At 39.4% G+C, this 17,002-nt stretch overlaps 1 protein-coding gene across 1 annotated transcript; it reads left to right on the top strand.

Moving 5' to 3' along the window:
* Positions 1-3,043: 3,043 nt before the first annotated feature.
* On the top strand, positions 3,044-16,563 carry bbc3 (BCL2 binding component 3). Its single transcript, XM_049576546.1, has 4 exons — positions 3,044-3,380; positions 4,816-5,224; positions 9,877-10,082; positions 12,538-16,563. Exons 2-4 carry the CDS (start codon positions 4,828-4,830, stop codon positions 12,631-12,633), a joined length of 699 nt encoding a protein of 232 aa, XP_049432503.1. The 5' UTR covers positions 3,044-3,380; positions 4,816-4,827; the 3' UTR covers positions 12,634-16,563.
* Positions 16,564-17,002: the final 439 nt, after the last annotated feature.

The raw sequence follows: 17,002 nt of genomic DNA, 5'->3' as shown, positions 1-17,002 counted from the left end.
ACCTGGGATCAAATGCCACTGAGAAACTGAAACTAGCTGCAGGGAATTTGTATTTTCAGAGAAACTGAACTTCAGAGCAGTGAGCATTTGTATTTGGGAAAATAAGCTATTACAGAAATGGGCTTTTTTTCCCAATGGGACATTTTTCAAAAATAATGTGTCCTCAGACTTTTGGACTGTTAGAACAATGGCATGGCACCATGTTACCAACTGACACTAAAGATTATTATCACAAAGCGTCATATAAGACAGTTTATGACACAGATGATACTAGTACCAGTGACTCATTTTCAAATAAATAGACCAAAGTTTATTTTTGATGGTAACAGTTCTGATTTACATTAGCATTCATTATCTCGTCTCTGTAAGATAACTGTTGACCACATGTCATGCAAAGTACGTCTGTCTCAAAGCTGACAGAGGATGTTCGCCCGGGCATGTACCTGAGAGGGGACCCACCCCATATACTCCCCCCTTCCTCCCCGTATAACGGGCTGTGCACCAATCTGCTGCTGGTGAAGTGTGTGACAGACTGATAGTGGGAGGGGTGGCACACACAGCCATTTCCAGCCGATTAAGCAGCCTCTGACCCCACAGCTCAGCTGAGCCACCCCTGTCTCATGCCCTGCAGCTGAGGGGTGTGCTCAGAAGACAATGATCTGAAGGTCAGAGGTCACGACAGCAGGGGTGTCTGAAGTCATTTGGGATGCTAATGCTATGCAGGGTTTTCAGACTACAGGGTGTAAAAGCTTGAACAATTAGACTGCTGTTGTGATTGCAGCTTTACTGCAGGTTGAGCAGCCTAAACATCGAGATGTGATGGTTTAAAGTGAGACTAAAAATAAGCAAAAATAAGTTAAAAAGACATGCACTGAAGTACAGATAGATTTGGTAGTGGTGAAATATCCATTAAGCAAATAGCCATATGTGTCAGTAACTGGTTGTATATTTGGATTAAGAAATTTGTCATAAATGGATTTCACTGTTAACAAAACAGTCACTAATCCCGGATTATTATTTCTAATGTTTGGGTTTAGGAAATCTATCCCAAATGCCATCAAAAGGATTTATATTAAAGCTCTCAGTGCAGAGAATCAGTTTGCATTTCAAAGAAACTCTGGTTGTATAGCATCACAGTTACCTCAGAGAGAAACTGATAAACATGCAGATCTGTTGGGTCTTTGTCTGACGGTGGAAACAAATCTGCATTTTCATACATTCGGGAAAAATAAACTAAGTTAAACAAAATCACATATAATAGCAATGATCAGCAATGACACCTACGATACCTACGGGTGTGTGCATGTTCTAAAATCATCCAAGGAACTTTTGCAGCGATCTAATGGGGAATATCTGGGGCATTTAAGACTGATGCACCATCAGAGGTTTAAATTTATTTTGCATCAATTACCATGTGAAACTAGATTACAACTGTCAGCAGTGATTATAGACACTGATTGTTTATGACACTTGGAACCGAATGTGTTACAATAAACACTTCACACACAGGATCACACTGTGTTACTTACCAGCTGCTGCAGATGTTTCAAACTGTGAAGGAAATTAGAGGAAACCCAGCTGGGTGTGTGTGTGTGTGTGTGTGTGTGTGTGTGTGTGTGTGTGTGTGTAGGTGGGAGGATGTTTTGTTGTTTCCTGTGTGGAGTTGTCACATGATGAGGAATTGTCTTGTGCCCTGAGATGAGAGATAAAATGTTAAAAGATATGAGGGGCATTATCATTAAATGGTTAATCTCTGAGGATGGCTGAGTTGACAGAGACACACGTACAAGGTGACATACAAATAGCCTGTAAGATAATTAATAAAAGAAAAAAAGTTTAATTTATATTGCTGCAGGCTACAATGACTCAGGTTGTTACAATTAAAAACAACAGAGGAAGAAAGAGTGAGATAGAGAAAGTGAGACAGCAGCATCCTGTCGGGGAGCATGTCAGCACTTGTCGAGGAGCAGGAGGCGGAAGTCACTCAACCAGACAACACTGTGATTCGGGCATCAAAATAAAAGCATGTTAACTGGAGATGATATTGAGACTATTACTTGGCATTACAAAGAGAAGTTCAAATGGAGAATTAAACTGATATTTAAAAAGAACACAATGTACATCGATGCATGGTAATACTATAAATGATGGACAGATCACCCAATATATTCATGAAGTAAGACCAAATGTGTAGTTCTGAATGTTGTATTTGGCTTTTTATGAGGTGTAGACATTTTTTTCTTTTAACAGTGCAAATGTGTTCACCTACAACATATATGTATGCACCTTATTTTACCTTATCTTATACAGTGTATGACATGTACAGTAAATAATAAATAAATAAATATATTGATATTTGATCTTTTGTGTAGGTTTTTTTTTTCAGATTCAGAGTACCTTACTGATCACTGAGAAGAAACTGGGAGATGGTACAGTTGCTCTCATACTGTAGGCTATATAGACTTATTTAAATCAGAAATCAGAAAAAAATTAATAAGAATACAAAAAATGTGCATTATGCTACAATATTTAACACAATACATAAAAATATGAAACAAATTTAGAAATACAAGAAAGCAATATGTTATATAGGAAATAGAAATAAATGAAATATGTACAAATATGTGGATCCTACTATTGTTTGTTCATTACTAATATGTATTGTATTTTTGTTTTTGTTTTTCTCATTATTTAAGTTTTTTTTTAATCTCTAAGATGCAATAACTGTGAAATTCCCTGCCGGGATTAATCTATCTATAAATACATTTGCTTTTATAGAAACAGAGCTTTGCAGTTCTGTGCAGGGATGTAAAGAAAATTCACAGTGTGATCCTATAAAGAATAATTGATCTTGACCAACTGGAGGCATTTCAATCTCAGCCTACCTTAAAAACAAACATTTCATCCATTACAATTACAACAAGAGACATTTTATTTTCACTGGGACCAATCCTTTAATCTTTGGTTCAATAAAGGTCGACGTGGATTTTATTCTGAAAAGCCACACCGGACGTCATCTCTTCTCTTTCTCTATTGACAAAATCAGTCGTAAAACCATAAAGCAGAGCAGACGAAAGAAACCGCTCAGACAAAACAGGGAAGAGTAATACAAGTTGCTGCTCCGTTATTCGCTACAACTCGTCGGTATTTCTCGTATTGATGGGTTAATCCAACAGGAAGACAAGTTGAATATTAACCGAGACAATCTTCAACCAGGAAACTTGAAATGGAATGACACATTTTCCCCACAGTGGACTTCTAACATCGTCCTGTGATCCCTTGCCGCTTGTTTTGGCACATTTTATCCCCTCTGATGTCCACCTGTTACGGCCGGTTTCAGACCTACAGACAGCCTCACCACGGAGCGTCAGATAGACCAAGTAAGTGCTTCACTGTGGATCGTCTCTGCCTTTTATTTATTGCTGCAGAAGTTGGTTGAAAATTTGACAGCTCGAAGTTGCATCATCTGTCCAGCTGTCAGAGAGAAAACTTGAATTTCACGGACATTTCTACTTTTAAATTATTTGCAAGCGTTAACATTAACTTATCTTACGTTTTTATTAGAAGATGAGCAGTTTCTGCCTTCGTCTGGACCTTTTTTTTTAATGTGATTAGCAGCGGTATTTACTCAAGAGCCGGAGGAGGACTGTAAAAAAAAAAAACTCGACAACCCCTTAAATCATTAATAAATTCACGATTTTATAGACTAAACTTAAAGCACGGTCGTTGTTCGCTTATCGGTTATTCTAATTTTTGCTCGGGCGTTGTTTTAAAATGTTGACCCAAAATAAACATTTTCTCCGTTTTTTTAAATTGTATTAATACTTTCACATTAATTAAATGTTACATCGACGATTTTCTCACACTGTTCTCTGTTTTGTACGTCGATATTTTCCTTCATGTAATAAATTTATGCCGTTAAAAGTGAAAGAGACCCGCGTGGCTCGCCATTCAGTGTGTGCGTACCCGTGCCCGCTTCCTCGTGCTCGGGCGTCACTGTTTACAAACAAGTCTCGTGCTCTCGTGCAGAGCAGTCGCCGCCGCCCCCTAGCGCGGGTAGAAGAATATAGGTTGGTGGGTCAAGCTGGTGCAGAAAGAAAAACAATGCTGCTAAAATTGGAACAGTAAATTATTTAATTTATTTTGTACATTTTTTACTGTGGCAAAATTGTTGCTAAGTAAATATAGAGTTTGCTTTTTTGGTGTATAAAAAAATATGAGAAACTTTATTGTGAAATCGTATGTACTGATTTATTTAGTCCTTTAACATTTTTAAGTTCTTATTTTGTATGGTGGCTCAACACAACCCCACATGTAATACACAAAACACAAGCAAATTAAGAAAACATCTTGACTTACTTGACATCACATGCGCAACATTTAGAAATAAATACAGAAAACACAACCAAGTATGGTATGGTATATCAATAATATTGAGATATAAAACATTTTGCAATATGCTGAGTGTTGCGAAAACATATTTGGCAATAGTTTGAAATTATTACCTTATTTTAACTGCAGTGTCCCCCCCCCCCAAAAAAAAACAAAAAAAACTTGGCATCCGTGTATCTACACAATATTGACATGCGGAATATTGCAATACCGTGCTGTATCAGTTTCTCCCCCACCTAGTTTTAGTGTGTTTTTATTTTACAGTGTGTTGAACTTTCAGTGTCAACATCATTTTATTTAGATTTTTTTTTTTCTGTATTCAGTTTACTCTATTTTTAAGATGCGTATAAAACTGATTTTGATGCAGCAGTACACGCTGTCTCGATGTGAAATACCTTATGTGCACACCTCTGTTTGACTTAGGCTACTACTGAGATGGCCCGTGCAGAGACCATCGAGAGCATTGGGGAAACTGGAGGAAGTGGAGGAAATGGTCCTCTCCCTCGCCACAACACCTGCAGCATGGAGCTGCCTCGCCCTTTCTACAACTGGCCCGGCCTGCTCACCACTACCACCATCACCACCAGCTCTGGGACTAGCAGTGGTGCTGTACACCTCCACCATCACCACCATCTGCACCCTTTGCAGGCTCTTTATGTTTCATACCCACTGCCTTACCCCCACCCAGAGGGCCAGGAAGAGCCCCAGACTCACCAGCAGTTACCTACGTTATCATCATCACCAACGCCTCCTTGTTCGCCACTCTGCAATCGGAGGGGAGAGAGGGTTGGAGGTGCAGTTGCACAGAGTGCCTTCTCAGGAGAGCAGTCAGGTAAGATCATGTTATTTATTCACACTTACATAAAAACACTGCTGCCCGGGTCACAAGTTTGTACAAGTTGAATGATTAAAACAAAGTTAAGAGGAGGATAATAATCTCATATGTATAGTAACAGGACGTGAGTTGTGGCATGGTGTCATTAAAACCAGGTGGTTCTACCTTTGTTTTGACAGACAGGGAAAGGGGGCATATGTAACACCAAGCAAATCAGTAATTGTTTAGCCTGCCAGAGTGAGCAACAACAGAGCCAGCATTGATTCATGGCTGGGTTCACTGCTGCAGGAACAAGCTGCAGATGATCAGCAGTAGCTGCAAGTTTTGAGGAAACGTTGGGGAAGATGTGACTCAGCTACACAACACAGACCTCCACCCTTAAATAAACATTATAGTTGTCAGTTATCAGGAGAGTATCAGTTATGTTTGTACTTTGCCCGGGGCTGTGTTTCCATGACAGGACACTGTTTGGGCAGTGTTGATGGGGGACAGGTGGAGGGATGAGGAGGAGATGTGTTACAGGGATAATCAGTGACTCTTTTGGGCTTGTAACCAGCAGACCACTGTGCTGCTGCATCATGAAGCTTCTCAGAGAATAAAAAGTGCACAAACAAGTTTTGCTCACAAGACATCTGTTAGTCAGTCTGTCTGTCTGAGTTCACAAGGTGTGAGGAACGTAAGGTTACAATGGTAATGATGGGTGTTAGTACCGAAAATACATTTGATTAACTTTCTTCTTTCTTTTGACTCAAATTAGGGATTAATGATCAGGAAAATATTCAGTGTTAGTATCTTGAGAATACAAACTGCCACTCTTTATAATAAAGAAACAAAAAAGGCTATGAGTTGTGAATTTACTTCTCCAGCAGTTTGTTTTTTTGCGGTTAAATTGATTCTGCCATATTCACTGTCAGTGAGTGAATCCCATTCGCAGAAGTAAATTATTTCTGAATTCAGTCTTTACAGGAGAGCTTTGAGCTCAGTGAAGAGTGAGAAACCTTTTATTATCATGGGATGAGTCATGTACAGTCTGAACTTTAGTATCCTGGAGGGGAATTTGGAGGCTGTAGAAAGGGAAACTTAGGTGGCAGCAGCAGGTTACAAGACAGACAGGTTCACATTTGTCTGAGCCTCTGTGTTGTGACAGATTTGTAGCAATGTAAACAGATAAGTTACCCTCCTCCACCTCCTCCTCCTCCTCCTCCTCCTCTCTCAGCTGCAGGTCAGCTGTGCATCTCGGGCATGTTCAGACTTGTTCTTTGCAGTCTGGCTGTAGCTGAGAAACAATCAGCTGTATTTCCTCTTGCTTTAAAGCGGGCAGCCAGACAGCACAAAGTCAAGTCAGTTAGTCACTTATAATTACTTTATCCACAAAAGGTAAATTTGGCCATTTATTTAGGCTACAGTTATCTCAGGAGCCTCACTTGTAAGCCATTTATTTAGTCAGTTTATTAGATAAACAGTTTGTCAGACTTAAATTTTGTTAATCAGGCTTATCAGTCAGCCCACTAATCACACAGTTTAACAGTCCATCAGGGAGTCAGATTGTCATCCAGTCAGTAAGTAAGTCAATTATTTGGTTACTTAAGCCCCTTTCACACATGCAGTCTATCCCTGAAATGTTCAGGAACACTTCCTGCATAGGGTAAAGTGTGAGCGGGAGCAGGATTAACATTCAAGGAAGTCTGTACTGACAATTACCCACCTCAAGGCCTCGTAAGTAAAACAGAAGAAGACAATGAAAAATAATCTGTAAAGAAAGCCCAAGCTGGCATGGGTTTGGAGTTCTTTCAGTTCCCGTAGCTCTGTCCACCTAAAGGGTTACTTCCATCTGACAAAAGACACTTTCACGTAGAGCGAGTGAACCAATCACAGGGCTCCACTGATGATGTATCATTACATCAACATTACGTTATAAATAAACATTTAGATAATCAATTATTGACATTTCTAAATCGATACCAAATCATCCATGTCTGCATCATGATGCATCTAAGAATCGATTATATCCCCTACCCTGAGTGTGTATTTGGCCTTGCCCAATCCTCTTCCCCTTCTGTTGAATTTTATGGTGGTTGGCATCCATAAGTTTGAAAAGGCACAAGATGGAAATGTTTCTGAATGCAGTGCATGTTTGATAAGTGAAAATCACTAGTGATTCTCAAAAGATTAGCCCAGTAATTTACCTGCAACTATGTGTGAAAGAAGATCTAGTTTATCAATCAGTCAGACACTTTTGACAAATTGCGGGTCACCTACTCATCAATCGCTCAGATATTTATATTCATTCACTTATCAGGCAGTGAATAATTATACATTGATAATCAGTGTCACTGAAATTATCTTAAAACCTGCCAGCTTGTTGGGTGGTTACTTAGTTGGCATGGCGATCAGTAAGTTAGGCGATTGTTATGTCAGTTTGTAGGTTAATTTGTCAATTATGTGTTCAGTCAATCAGTCGGATTGTAAGTTGTGTATTAGTATAGCAACAACATAGGTAAAGTTAGTTATCCAGCTCACCCTTTAGCCTTCTGCCTTCCCAGTTAGGTTATCTGGTTTAGTCTGTTTTGATTTTTAATGCCACCCCTCCACCCGGCAACCAAGTCACCCTCCTGCCTCCCGTATCTAACTGGTCTCTGTCACCTTGTCAATCCGTCAGCCTATCAAACAGACAGGTTTACCTCCAGTCCCGCCTCTTTTCTTTCCTTCACCCTATCACAGCTCAGCCCCCCGCTCTGTCGGCCAATAGCACAGAGACGTCTCAAAGAGTGCTTGCCTCTGAGTTACCTTGGCAACAAGCCAGGGTTTTCCGTTTGTTATTTTTTTCTCTCGCTCTCTCTTTTCTCTCTCCCTCTGTCTCTCACTCTGTCTAGTCACCTGCATCTTTAAAGGATCAGTTGTAATCCTCCTAGCAAAGCAGATGCTGTGGTTGCCAGGGGTGCCCGTTTCTGTGGCAACTAGAGTTGTGGTTGCCACAGGCGCTCAGCTCCATGACGGAGACAGGGGTCATTTCACAGGAAAGCCATGTGGACAAAGTCAAAAACATTAAGTGTCATAGGAAGGTTACAACTGGTTATCTAATCATCTAATAGACAGCTGGTATTCAAAGACATTGACATTTAATGCATATAACGTAGGACAAAACATTTTAAATGATGGATGGATAATCAAACAAACATGAAGTGATAAGATCTGAGAGAGTAGAAACTGTAAAAATTCTATGCCATTCAATTATTATTTATTCTAATTTATGAGCAGCAATTTTAATTTGTTTTGTTTTCTGTTGAGAAATGCTAAAATGCAGACAGAAATGGAAGACGTGTCAGTTCTCTGGTTATGATGCTTACTTTCTGCTACATCATACAATAGGGCTGAACTGATAAAGAGGCAAAATTAAGAAAAGTAACAAAATAAGCAACTAAGTAGACATATAAAAATAACACACAAATTAATACTTCTTCGGGAAATGCTTTAAAATACATGAGGTCTCATAAAACCATAATATCTCTAGTAGCTTTAGGCATGTTTGTCAAGCTAAAGCAACCAGACAGAAGGTACAGGTATGTGTCCGTTTAAAAAAACAAACACAAAGTCTGTAAACGCAACAAATAAACACACACACACACACACACACACACACACACATTCGGTTCCTCTCCATACCAGACTTAATAAGCAGATTAGGAGATTAACTCTCCCAAGTTCCATGAAGAGGAAAATAAGTCAGGCTCCTTAAGAAATATGTGTGGACGCAGAACTTAACAACTCCACTGGGACCTGCACTAACTATTTTTGTTAGATTCTGAATGTCAATATTCAAGACCAAAGTTTACACTTATTTTTTTTTCCACATTGAGAAATCATTGCTTTCTGTTCTTTCTGCATCAGAGACAATACTCTTTTAAGTCACTTTTCCCCACTTAATTCAAGTAAAAACATGCATGTGCATACAATATTTTAACATTTATGGCTATCTGTCTCTGTATATTACAATCCCTCCAGGAATTTGCAGGCTTTTTTTGTATGATTTAATAAAATTTGAAGGCAACCTGTTCCAGTGAGAATAAACCACACACTTCTGAGTGTGTGAAGTAACCTTGATTCTTCCAGCAAGGCAGCATGTGCAATAGATGTGGATGCAACAGACTCTGTCATGGTGATTCACCTTGCCCCAACATTTGAAGTGTTCTGTGTTTTGTGGTAGAAAAGTTTGTCCACACTGACTCATATTTGTGTTCCACCACAAAGTTGCATGCAGTACAAAACAGTTTACCCCCTCTTCCGTGTAGAACATCAGGGAATTGCCTTGCATAGCGGTCATTTTTGTTTGTGTATATGGGATGTTCATGTTGCACATGGCTGCATCCTGACAACCAGAAACAAGGAAATGAGTTTGGTGACATGTGGGGGACTGTTACGATTGGTAAAAATTGCAGGGTTGTGGAGAATTCAGGAGAATTGGGTCAAGTGATGATCAGTAACTGCCTGAAAGTAACTGATGATTTCTGGAACATTTCTTCTAAAGAGTGACAGATAAGAGTCAGAGAATGATGAAAAACTACAGTAAAATAATGTGAGGGGAGAAATGCATGTTTTGTCTTTGTGAGTATCTTTTTTTCTGAATTTAGTTTTGCTTTTTTCTGCTGCAGAGTCATACAGAGTGGAGCACCAGGAGGCCTCCAGCCGGCAGGGACCTCTGCCTGACCTGCTGCCTCAAAATGAGCACTCATCCAGGGCTTCACCACGTCACAGAGCCCCCAGAGGAGAGGCTGTGCAGGAGTTGGAGGTCCAGAGAGTGGCCAACCAGCTGAGGGCTATTGGAGATGAATTTAATGCCACGGTCCTCCACAGAGCGGTGAGAGGAGGGGCGGGGCTTTGATGCGTACTTTATAGTGTGTTTAATTATACATTAGTTTGTATTTAATGTAGATTATGTTATGTGGATGTGTACAGAGAGGAGTGATTTTTTCAAAAATGATTTGATAAAAAAATACCCAGTCTGATCCAGTGCATATTTATTTGTGAAAGAAGCCTATGTCTAGCTTGGTTGCACTGTCAGTGTGTTTTTCTGCTTTTCAGTGGATGCACCTAAAACTGTGAAATTTAGCCACTTTGTTAGCCTACAGTTCACAGTAACATTACCCATAAAAATCTTTAGTATAAAGAATACTTTGCAGGCAGACTGAGCTGTTACTTTCAGTTTTCAGGTGATTTGCCAAGTTCGTTGTGGATTTGTAACACACTAGTTTCCTTTGGCATATCTGGCACTGGTCATCTTTGCAAACTTTGAAACTATTCCAGGTTTTTTGACATGTTGTCAGCGTATCTGTGAGCATGTCATGTGTCTTCAAAGTGTCAGGAGTGCTGGACTGCTGGTGGATAACATCAGATGAGGGAGAGTCGGAGTCTCAAAACTATCATTAAGTTGAAATGTCATTGTCTGAGAACTAAAAATAATTAATGTTGGTGAATAATGAGTGATTTAGGGTGATATTTCCCAATTTATCTGCTGTTTAGGTTTTCAGGGGTAATGCATTTATATATAAAAAAGGAGCATTCAAATACCAATTTGGACATCGATTACCATGGCAACAATCAAAGTCTTTGGGTCAGCCCTCATAATTACGTGTGTGTGTGAGGCAGTAGAGAAGACAGATCAATACTTGTGTGAGAGAGCGAATCTATGTCATCTGTGAGCCAGTTTTCTCTTTTTCACTTTCTTTTATTGTCAATTTTTATCCAAATGATACTTTCAATGAGTCTTTCTGCTTCCATCGTCTCCTTCCTCTCTCTGCCTCTTTCTCTTTCCTTCTGCTCTTTTCTGCACAGAAACTGACAGAAATTACTCTTTTTTTTTCAGAAACCTTATTACACACAGTGTCCTCTATATTCCTTCCTTCCTCCCATTTCATTTTCCTTCCCTTGCTTTTGTATTTCACAATTCCTTTTCCTGTCACTCTTGCCCCACTTCTTATCATTTTCTTTATGGATTCAAAAAACTGAATTAGGACAATAGTTTTTCAGAATCAATAGTGTGAAAACTGTGTCCCTAAAAACAAAAAAAAGACTTAACATTCAAGCCAAATGCACAGATTAAATGACAGCATTTGTCAACCTTGCTGTCTCTCTGTTTCCTTTTATTGTTATGTCTTTATCTCACCCCTCCCTCCCTCTGTATTCTAGATCGCGTGAGGAGTTGGCAGTAACTCCCCACCTCCTCCCCCACCACAAACACATACCCCTCCCCACTGCTCGCTCTCTCTCTCTCTCTCTCTCTCTCTCTCTCTCTCTCTCTCTCTCTCTTTCCCTTGCCATCCTGCCTTATGCACACAAACAAAGATGACGTCACCTTGTCTTGACTCACACTCAGACTTGGATTGCGCATGCACGCCCACACACACACACACGCACACGCACTTTATGAGGGTGTAACAGTGCTTTTGCAGACATATGTAGCAGGTTTCTGATGTTGCTGGCTGCTCACTGAACTGTTGGCTGCGCGCGTGTGTGTGTGTGTGTGTGTGTGTGTCTGTGCAAGAGAAAGACAGACAGATACTTTATTCTCAAGAGGAAATTGTGTGTGTTGTTTACAACTCAGCCAGGCCAAAAGCACACTCAGACACTTTTCTAAACGAGCAGTTTGAAACAAAAGGAGTGAGGGAAGGAGGGATGGAGAATGTAAAGGAGGGAGGGAGGGTTAACCACAGGCACGTGAGGTTCAGGCAGTTCAGAGTAGCATCTTTAATACAGACACACACTTGTTTATCCTCGTGTTCAAGCTTTGTTGAGTGTTTCTCATAATTCCACACCATGCACACGTGGTCTCTCTTTCTCTACTGTGCGTCCCTCTCCTGTTCACTCCTCTCCCCAAAAACAACATAATTTTTCCTCTGTCGTTGTGAGATTTGCTTCTTTCCACCCAGGTTTTCATTTTTTAGTTTTCAAATTAACATTTGTCCCATTTGAATGTGTTCAAAAATGCTGCAGCAGCTCAGACTGCTGAGTCATAAGTCAGCCCAGTGAAACTTATTTAAACAGGTTCCAACATCTTTGTAGATCCAAATCCGTTTCTGTCAAATAGAGTTTTAATTGTCTTTTTCAGCTGCTGCTTCACATGCCAACAGGAACAAAAGGGAACAGCATTGACTTTCATGAAGTTGCAATTATGTGAATAAGTCTCTTATGCCTTGTGAGCTGTTTGTAGGTCGCGTAAATAAATGTGCATGTTTTAGCATTTTGGCTCGCCTAAAAAGGTCAGATATTAAATGTTTTATTTGGCCTAATATGACTTTCTGTCGTCTCTCTCGCAGCACGCTGCCCCCCACTGGCAGGACTGGAGAGACGCTGGTCGAGGACTCCTCAACTTCATTTCCCAGACTCTGAGCACTCTCTACAGGCTCACATAGAGAGGGAGAGAGAGCATGTCACCCATGACCACCAGTTACCATGGCGACTTTATACATTCAGGACTTGGCCACTGACTGTTGGACTGTGGCTAGTGAACGGATCAACCCCGACTGGTTGCTGCACTGTCGACCATTTGAACCTGGAGGGTTAATGTGGCCTAAAAAAAATTTGTGAACAAATAATTTTTGGAGGAGATCGGGAGGTGTCTGCACCACCTGTGGGCTTGTCAGGGTGCTACCTGTGGAAACTGGAACCTGTCTGTCTGTCTGTCTGCCTGAAAAGTCTGTCCGTCAGTCAGTCTGCTGGTATAGACTGCAGCTGAGGGGTCGACGGTCAATTTCCTGCCTGTATATTTTGTAAAATCAACTTGCTTTTGCTGTCTTTGTCTCGGGGCTAATCTCCTCAGCCAGTACGTGTGTATATGTGTGTACACAAGGCAGACGTGTGTCAAACAAATCGGTTGTGTATACTGAGATATCTTTGCAAAAAAGTCATTTGGAAAATACCAATATGTTAAAATTGTGCTTTGTATAGAGAGCCAAAGTCCCTCCCCTTGTGGTGTCCCCCATGGGATCTTTTGTTGGTATGTATGTTAGTCAACGGCGAGAGACAAAAAATGCTTTGATCCCATTTGAATTGTGCTATAAAATACACATATGATATTTGTCAATTTAAAAGATGATTTTGCAAGTCAAGAAATTCACAGTTAGTTGTAGGTTTGTCATAGTACCATTTAGTTTTGTGTGAAACCACGCAACATACATCACCAACACCAAAATAGTCGTTACGTTGACATATAATATCCAGTGCCTCCTGGTCTTTATATCACTCTGGAAGCGAAAGAATGAGCAAGACCCATTGCTCGTGTGAGCATGAAACACACAGGCATCGTAGCTTCAGCTAGAGATAAAGTAAGACATCACTCAAACGACAAAATTACTTTTAAAATTGACAAACATTATATGTATGATTTATAGCATAGGTGTGATCAAGAAATTATTTGTCTCTTGCTGTTGACTACCACATGTTTTTTGCAAAATAAGGACCCATGGTGGTCCACCAGAAGGGAAGGGACTTCGCCTCTTTATACTACAACTGAGTCTGTTTGTGAGCAACCTGTTTTAGAAGTGAAGGTTTTCTCTATCCTTTGGACATTTATAATTTAGCTTTATTATCAGCCACCATTTTTCTAGAGGATCTCTAGATGATATCTCCGCAACTCTTCCCTTTGAGAGTGGCAGACATAATTTGACCTACGTCTGATGTGTACGAATTACTGTCATGTCTTTATTTTATCCCCCGTTCTTACAAACTGTGAAATTGGACGCTGTGTTTGCATCGCAGGGAAAAAAATGTCGGGTGTCAGTTCACAGAGTGAACCTCTCTCTCTCTCCCAAATCTGAAACTGCTTCATTGCATCATACAACGTGCCTTTCTGCTCAGCGCTCTGTGGAGGTCTAATCTCCAAAACTAGGACAATCAGTTAAACACACATTCAAAGAAACACACACACACACGCACACTCTTCAAGTGCTTTGTTTATGTCATTTGCATTACATTCAAATGTTCCAGCATCAGCATGGTTTAAAGTCATCTAAGCACAGAAATAATCTCTGGCGCCACACATTGCCACTGTACATTCCGTGGTTCTCACTGCTGGTGTTGGGAGTAGGCAGGGTCTCTGTGTTGACAGTGTTTATAGTTACTTGATTGTTTGTAAATATTTTTTTGGTAGATTTATCATAACTAACTCAAAAATTCTGATGGACTTGAGTTGAGTGCTTACGAAAGCAAGAGAGTTCACTGTGTTAAGGAGATCATTTTTTGTATTTCTGCATGGCAGCAGTAGAGCGAGTTTGAATTTAAATCCAGTGGATTTGAAGTGGTATTCCATGAGTTAAAGAAAAGTATATGAATTGGATCTTTTTGATTGTTGAAAAGTATTTGATGATATTTTGTAAAATGACCCCTTTCGGTTGTGCGATTATTTTCAGTGTAGTGTGGGAGAAAATGTTTAATTGCTCATGTTAAGAGCATAATTTATTTTGGAATGTAGCCTATCTGTAGCTTGTTGTTTTTGGTTTGTTTTTTTTATGTAATGTTTTATTTATTTTTTTCTTACGTTCCTGATCAAAACTATGAATTAATTGTACCTAAGTTGTAATTTTTAAAACAGAGATTGAATTAGACTGGAGCAAAAGCTGTTTATATATACACTGAAAGTGCATACATCATTTTAAAAAGCAGAAAAAATAGCTTAAGGCCCTGTCTACACATTTATAGACATTTTTTAAATCAGACATTTTTCACGTTGGTATTAAAAAATAATTCTGTCCACACTGGAACACAAAAACGACCCCAAATGCTTGCCTGTGTTAGCTGTATCTGCAGTATTTCTTCATCACAAAGGCTGTAAAGTGTAGAAACCAGCATTCCATTTTTCAACACACCTACTGTAGATGTCATCACCATTGATGTCCATTCAATTTAAGGACAAAGGAGTTCACTCAAGCATACTAGTGATGCTCTGGAAATGATTAAGTTTTCCTTCCACTCCTCATTGACAGCAATCCCACTCTGGAAACTGTCCCACCATCTGCAAGTTCGACTGGGCCTGATCCAAAACACTTGTGTCCACTGAGGTGGAGCAAATAACATCAGGTGCAGAAGATGCCTCTTTTCGTCTGTGAAGTGGTACAGCAATATTAAATACAGTATAAGGTAGTCATTAGACCAAGCAGTGCTAACAAAATGTAAACAAACCGGCAGTCCGCCCTTGTCGTCATTGTTTATGGCACATGCTCATTACACATAGCAACAATTGGCATGTGTGAATTGAGGAAATGACATCAGCTTTTCCTAATACGTTTTAAATGTCCACATGGATACAAAGTAACTGGAGTTTTGAAAAATCTGCACTTCAAAAGAAATCTTAAAGTCTGTTTGTGTGTCAACGAAAGGCCAAAACAGAGAATAAAATATCTGTTAACAAAAATATTTGTATTTGTGTAGACGGGGCCTAAGAATTTCGTACCTTTTGTCCATGGCTTGTGATAAAAAACTGCCTCAATCATTTAGAATGGTACTATGTTTTGAAAGCCGTGGTCTTATTATTATTAACAAGTTCTTTAGCCATAAACAAACATGATAAACAAAATGTCAGTGTATTACAGAATGTCAGAAACCTCTCCAGACACTCAAAATGATGTATTGGCTTTCCATGTGTATATCAGATGAGATGGAGCATTAAAAACCTCCAAAATTCATACTCTTTAAAGCACAAAGAAAAAAAAAGCAATACTCTAAACTGGCTGAAGTGAAATCAACTGGGTATTACTGATGTTAATTGAATTCCCAAACTGCACTTCTACTGGTGCTACTCATGCTAAAAAGATACATTTATGTACTGTAATGTACTTAAAATTAAAGCACTGACTTAGTGGAGTATTTCAACTTTAATTTCAGAAAACATTTGACTGAAATGAGGACCTTTATTCATACTTAAAATGCCTCAGAAATTGAACAGGCTGTGGCAGTTTTACTTTGCCTGTCACTTGGCCTTAGCCACACTGTTTTGTATGTTGGTAGCACAGGGCCTGGTCATTTCTGAAGGCCTCGATGTATAAAGTCATATACCTGTGGATGATCAGCGAACATGGAGCTAAGCAGAGAACAAACGGTGCAAGCTACAGTAGACACCCATTTACTGCTTGTATATTCATATGTTTAGATCCGTTTGTGGGCAGTGCTTTTAGCCGTGTTTGCTGTCATCACATAGTAACGTTATGTGGTCCTGGTTCAGAGTTGCCTCCCTTCCACTGATGATGCTCAGTGTCAGTCACATGCAGTGTGTATTTGCTGTTTTTCAACTTTTTCTATTGTAAAATTTCTACATGACTTTTGTACTTTTTTCGTTTTTATACAATAAAGATAAAGACAACTATATTCAAATGTTTGGTTTTTCTTGTCCAACATTAGATGCAGCAGGTGTAGTGTATATTGTATAAATGTAAGGCCAAATAAATTACATTGTATATTACAAGAGCTAATATGTTTGATAAAATATGAAACCAGTAACAATTAAGGCTTTTACATTTTCTGTCTGTGGTCCCATAAAATCCTGTTTGATTAGGTAACCCTCAGTATTAGCAATTTTATGTTTTTCCATAGTTTGTTAATTGAAATTTTCAGGGCAGATATTAATTAGTTAGTAGTTAGTTCAGTTAAAAATACATAGGTGTATACCGCTTTACATGGAGAGATAGAGGGATAATAATAGTGGTAATAAAAGTGTTAGTTTGACACGCATTGTGGTGCCATATATCAGCAATGTCACACAAACTTTTTAAGCCCCTGTACTTGAAGGCT

This window comes from Epinephelus fuscoguttatus, linkage group LG5 (assembly GCF_011397635.1).
Source record: "Epinephelus fuscoguttatus linkage group LG5, E.fuscoguttatus.final_Chr_v1".
NCBI classification, from domain to species: Eukaryota; Metazoa; Chordata; class Actinopteri; order Perciformes; family Serranidae; genus Epinephelus; species Epinephelus fuscoguttatus.
This window is presented reverse-complemented; position numbering and strand designations above follow the sequence as displayed.